Here is a 6,051-nt window from a genome sequence, read left to right as displayed (position 1 = left end):
AAAACAATTTCTTAATCTTTGCTTTTCTTGATGCTTTCCTTGACCTGCCATGTCATTCTATTATCTACCTTAGGAGAAATTTGTAAGAGAAAAACAGTAGGCAAAATTAACAAACAAAAGAATATAAGGTACAAGCAAACAGACAAACCACGGAGGGCCCTCTCACAGCCTTAACTATTACAAAAAACAAATAACTCAAGGGAAAACATTTCTCAAACACTAAATCGTGTGCATTTGCTCTCTTTAAAAGCAACGGGTTATCCACAGCCAACAGGCCGGGCGTGCGAGAGAAGCAATGAAGTCTTAGAATTTAGAATAAAGCCATGTTCTTCCAACAACAACAACCACAAGCACCCATGCGCCAAACAATTCAAATGACCAGCATTGTTCTCCCAGAGAGGAAGCTACGTATATGATCACCACCCACGATTGGGCGTGTGCGCCAGCGCTGCAGGTCAGCCTTTCCACATACACCCCTGGCTTTAAAGTTCACCATCCTGGTAGCATACCTATCTACTGCCAAGGCCTGAAGGGGACGGGGAGAAAATTTACTTCTGCTACACTGGCAGAGAACTCATGAATGTGAAACAGACTGTGGGAGGTGGAAGGGGTTTGAATGCTGTCCGGCAGTATTATGAGTGGAACGTCGGAGGGATAGAACCGGAACAGGGTTCAGACCCAAGTCCTCCAGGGGGCACATGATTGGAAAATCTTCACCTGCTGCTATACTTGGGGCCAGCTCTGGTTCTTCCAAAGTGTCTGTGTTAAATGGAGCCACTGCCAGGTGGCTGGCGCTGTTTGTGGGGGGTTGTACATCTGGTACGCCCTCCAAATGAGCCTGGGACAGTTGGTCAAGGCTAAAGTTAACACAATCTTGGTCACTGTGATGCTAAGCACTAGTCCTGGTGTGGACTATGGCTACCCTCAACGGGTCTCCAACTGCAGGGTTACTGAAGCCTGGCTCCCTCCCGATACCCCCATAAGGCTGTGGAGCAGCCAGTGCTAGTGGGCTGGATGAATCTTGACCGGTGGGAAGAGGTTTAAGCTCGGAGCAATGCATGGTCTTAAGGGGGTATCGGCATTGTGATTAGCTGTCCCAGAACGATATTTAATGTTGTAATGAAGAGGGCAAGCTGAGAAACCCAGCAATGTTCCAGAGCACCCAGTTTCGCTGACTGCGGGTATTGGAGGGGATTGTTGTCAGTGTACACTGTGAACTTGTTGCCCAGGAGATACTTGCAATTTTTTTCCATGATTGCCCACTTGACTGCAAGGAGTTTGAGTTACATGGCACTATAATTTGACATGTTCCTCTCACTTGGCCACAAGCCCCGGCCAGCAAAGGCTATTGGTCGCCGTAACCCATCCTTCTCCTGTGACAGAACTGCCCCCAATCCTGCATGGCTTGTGTCTCTAAGATAAAGGGACGACTGAAATCGGCATAACCTAGGACTGGCGCTTGAACAAGCCATTCTTTTAAGGCTCTGAATCCAGAAAAAGTTCTGAAGGCAAACCTGAACGTGACTACATTCAATGTTAACTATCCAATATTCAGATGTCTGTAATTTAAATGTGCAAAATAGTGCATAATTAATGTGTTATTATTAAATTACATCCCTAAACATATATTTTCAGAAAACTTGTAATGCAAAAAAACATTGTCTCTACATAAATAATCAACTAGTAAAGTTTCATAAGTATATCAAGGAGATAAATTCTTTACCCTATTCACCCGTTCTATGTTGCTTAGGCCGCAAATGCAGATAGCAGGTTTAAAACTAAAAAAATCAGCTAAGTAAATATGATATTCAGAATCAGCACCCAAACAGCACTCTTTACCAGTGTTTTCTCACATTTGATCCCCAAGTGATTCCAGTCCCAGTCTTAATTATGCATTATATAAATGATGATGTCATCTAAGTGTGAAAATGGATTGAGAAAATTTGAAGACAAAAAAAATCTTGTTCCTTAGACTCTATACTAGCAAAATATGCACAAAAAAAAACATTTTTTCAAGAAAATCGAGCGGGATTACACAAGACACCGTACTAATGATTAAAGATGGTCCCCTTTTTCACTCTTGCCTGTGTCACCTGGTTGTTATGATTGTTTTTTACCATAGGGTGCTCTTACCACTGAACTGTCATTATTCATTATATAGACCTAATATATACAAATGTATGTGCAAAATACCATAATAATAACCATATATTTTCAGTCATTCTACAGCGTCTTGCAGTATAGCCTGTACAGTCAACCTTGCCTAACAGATCTACAAAAATGATCACTCTTAGGTCAAAAAAAAAAAGAAGCCAAGTTTGAGGGTTTGCGTATTCCATTTATTTCATTGTGTATTTTGATACAGCACATGATGCAATAAGCAGGTAGAATGCCACTCATACCCAGATGCAATCCTGCAGGGGCAAATGGGCCATCTGTAATCCCCTTTCCCCACAACAAACTGGTTCCTCTCTACATAAATCACCACCACTGTGTCAACATCACCAGTTTCCTGCCCCAAAACCCTTTTTTCCCCACAGCCACTATTTTAGTCCCTCTATCCCTGTAATCTCTTGTCAGACATTTTGTTTCTGTGATTCATAGAAGCTGTCATTATTCCTTTAAAATTGTAATTCTAACCTTTTTTATTGTTTTTTTTTCCTGTGTTTATATTCAAAAATCAAGGCGGCAATAGGAAGAAAGTTACATACAGTATCAACATACCCAAAAAAACATTGTCAGGAAGGGAAGTGAGAGCAGCAAGGGTATCCCACATGGATCAACACACGGCCCCTTTCAGAATTTAAAGTATACACCAAAGACCCACAGGTTCAGGGTAACAAATTCACATCATATGAAAATATATTTTAAAATGCCTTTGAGAGCTACATACATATTGACTGACTCTATGGTGTTTTTTTTATATCATGCATCTGACTGTAACCAGTGGGCCTTTGGTGAGGGGATCGCTGGGCAGCATGAGGCAGAGCATATTCCAACAATGTACTGTACAGGATTCTTATAATTTGCATTGCATGGATAACACTGGACAGTTGTGTAAGGCCTGGCTGCCCATAATGCCAGACATGTAGATGGATGTACTGTCAAACAACCAATACGTTACAGTAAAGGTTCTATCCCCATGCTGCAAGAGGTCTACCGTGGGCTTACCATTCAGAGCAGGCTCTCTCTTCTCCTCCTGAACTCATAAAAGACATTGCATAAAATGCACTTCATTCATATTCAGCATTGGTTCATTTTTATCATTTTTAATGTTTTAATTACTTGTTCATGACAGTTGTTTGTGATGTTTTTTCTTATTATTTATGGTAAAATGATTGGGGGAGGGGGGTATGTTTTTTCACTATTTTCTATTCTTCTATGAGTCTATTGACAACTACAAGGCCAAAAAAAACATATTGTCAGGTGACACTAAAATATAAATAAAGAAGTTCTAAAAACATGAATGTGTTGGTATAAAAAATAAGAAAAGAAATTATATATTTCAATAAAATAAGGGAAATGTCAAATGACAATCGTTAAGGTTTATTTACATTCAAAAAAGTGACACTTCATCTTTCATTCTCTCTCCTCTCTCCTTATTTTGTTTTCTCTTAGCTTCCATCTTTTTCTTTTTCTCACAGCCATTAATCAAATCATGTTTGAAATGAAAACCAAACCAGATCTGGGGGGGGTCGTCATAGGCTGAAAAACTCAAGACTGTACAAAATCAACATGGCTATAAGTAAGGGACACCTGTTTTCACCAAGTACAGGCAATTCCATTGGTTTCGCATGAAGCAAGATTTGCTCACACTAAAACTTGTTTGACCTTAATGACTGAAATATTATGTGGACTACAAAAAAACTTAACAGGAGTATTACAGTTGCCTCTACAGAGCCTGATATGTATTGACTGACAGACATCCATGTATATGTGTAATGACATGAATACATTGTCCATAAGTGTGAACTTGCACCACTGCAATTGACTTGACACAAATGCAAATGCATGTTAACATTGCAAACGTATAAAGTTGTGAGTAAGACAGAAGCGTTCAGAAGGATTAGTAGCCATATGAAATGTTCTTTGTAAGGCAATACATTACTTTTGCGCTACAGGGCAGTATTAATACTGTTACTGCTTCAGCACTACAGGGCAGTAAGAAAGAGATAGCCTGCAGTCTCAGGTTGATATACTTAGGAGAGTAAACATTCACTGGTGTTTCAAATGCCACCGACACCGAAAGATGGACACCAAAAAGAGAGATAGCTCAAGAATGATACCACAACCACTGAGCATTTGTCATAAGTGCAGCAGCAACTATGAGTATTGCTAACAGGCACCTTGACATTTTTAGATATGGCATAGAGAACACAGTGACTTCAAATGAAAACAATCACCACTCATGATAGCAACAGTACACAGACAAAGATGGAATGATTATGCTTCCTGATTGAAAAAAACTAAGTTTCACAAGAAGTATTACGACACCTGTATGGAGGAATCAAAGGTCACAAATAGTAATGGAATATTTGTTCAATTTATGCAATGAAATATCTGATAAGTATTATCTGACGCATGATTAATTATTAAAATGCTTCTGGATCTTCCATAGAGGCACAAAAGGACACATTGTAAAGAAAGGTACACACTGTATCTTTGCACGTATAAAATGTATACAAGAACACAAAAGTGAATAAAAAGCTATAAATAATAAAGCACTTAGCGTAAAAAAAAGATTGCATTGTAATAAAACAATTCACATTGTCAACATGATATATTAAATGTTCATTCCTACAAAAATAAAAGCACAAATCCAACAAAAATAGCATTATGATTAAATTAGAACAGACAGTATATGGCGTTTATTTTGTCATAATGCAACAAAATGGAGCTCTTTGGGCAACACAAGAATGATAGGAAGAAAATAGAAGAAAGAAAGAAGGAAAGAAAGAAAGAAAGAAAGACAGAAAGAAAGAAAGAAAAACACTCACATTCTATTCCCTAAGGTATAAACGTTATCCCTGTCTTCAGGTTGGTTCTTCTGAGCATGTACATATATCACGTTAACCATAGAACTCAGCCTGTTCTCTCTCCTCTCCCCAACTTCTTCTCCTTCTATCTCCCCCTGCATCCAAGTCCTGCCCCCCAAAAGTTGTTCCTTTTATTCTATCAAGTGGTAAACACAGAGACTTGGTTATGTTTAACTCTAGACCCCTCCAGTGAGCACTGGTGAGGGTGGACAGGCTACTTTGAAAAGGAGGCAGTGAGGGCAGGTCGACAACAGGGGGTTTAAGAGGTCACTCACTCACACACACACACACGTCTGTAAACTTGGAGAAAGACAGGCGAGACCTGTAAACTGTTTGCAGGATATGTCATCTTATTATGCAAAGGTGGAATGTTGCATGTAAAAGTTATGTCCAGCAACTACTGGTATATGCTGTAGTGTGGGCATCTGTCACTTATGTGATCCCTTTATCTGAATGTGAGTAACTGTGTGTGTTACTGACTGTGTCTGTGTGTGTGTCAGATTTATGAGTTTGACCGTTTGAAATGGCATCACAGGCAGTAAAAATTGGAATTATGGACATGCAGTCCTTTTTATGTCTTACAGGCAGTCAGTCCCAGAGTACTGAGAGTTGAATGAGAATGTATGCGACTCAGGCAGTGTCATCGGATCATTTTGGTACGTTAAAGTCAATGGGTTTGTGTGTGTCAGTCCCTCAGTTCACCATGGGGGGGCGAACTTTTTGTTCTGTCATACAACTGTTTGAGAATTATATGGTTGTCTCACCACCACCTGTCTAATTCGAACGGTCCAGGATGCCAGTTACGGAGTTGTTGAAACTAATACTTTGCGGGGGCATGTTGTTGACAGGGGAGGTGGCACCAGAGCTCTCATGGCCACCCTGGACGATGGGGGCCTCCCGGCGTCCACTGTACTGACCGATGAAGGAGCCGTCCTCGTTGAACTGGATGTCGACGCTGTCGCCGTACTCCGCCAGGCTGTCGTCACTCCCCAACTTGCTCTCAACGCACAGAGAG

General features: G+C 40.4%; 1 protein-coding gene across 1 annotated transcript in view; it reads right to left on the bottom strand.

The window, feature by feature from the left end:
- Positions 1-2,317: 2,317 nt before the first annotated feature.
- The window catches only part of LOC143114689 (neural cell adhesion molecule L1.1-like), a 52,525-nt gene continuing 48,791 nt past the window's right edge, over positions 2,318-6,051 (bottom strand). The window contains exon 27 of the mRNA XM_076276412.1: positions 2,318-6,051. This exon is cut by the window's right edge and continues 33 nt beyond it. Coding sequence (XP_076132527.1) covers positions 5,811-6,051 — 241 coding nt within the window. The 3' untranslated portion in view covers positions 2,318-5,810.

This window comes from Alosa pseudoharengus, unplaced genomic scaffold, assembly GCF_046254945.1.
Source record: "Alosa pseudoharengus isolate Yale_2024_CS ecotype anadromous, Long Island Sound unplaced genomic scaffold, YU_APseudo_1.1 YU_APseudo_1.1_scf_9, whole genome shotgun sequence".
NCBI classification, from domain to species: Eukaryota; Metazoa; Chordata; class Actinopteri; order Clupeiformes; family Clupeidae; genus Alosa; species Alosa pseudoharengus.
This window is presented reverse-complemented; position numbering and strand designations above follow the sequence as displayed.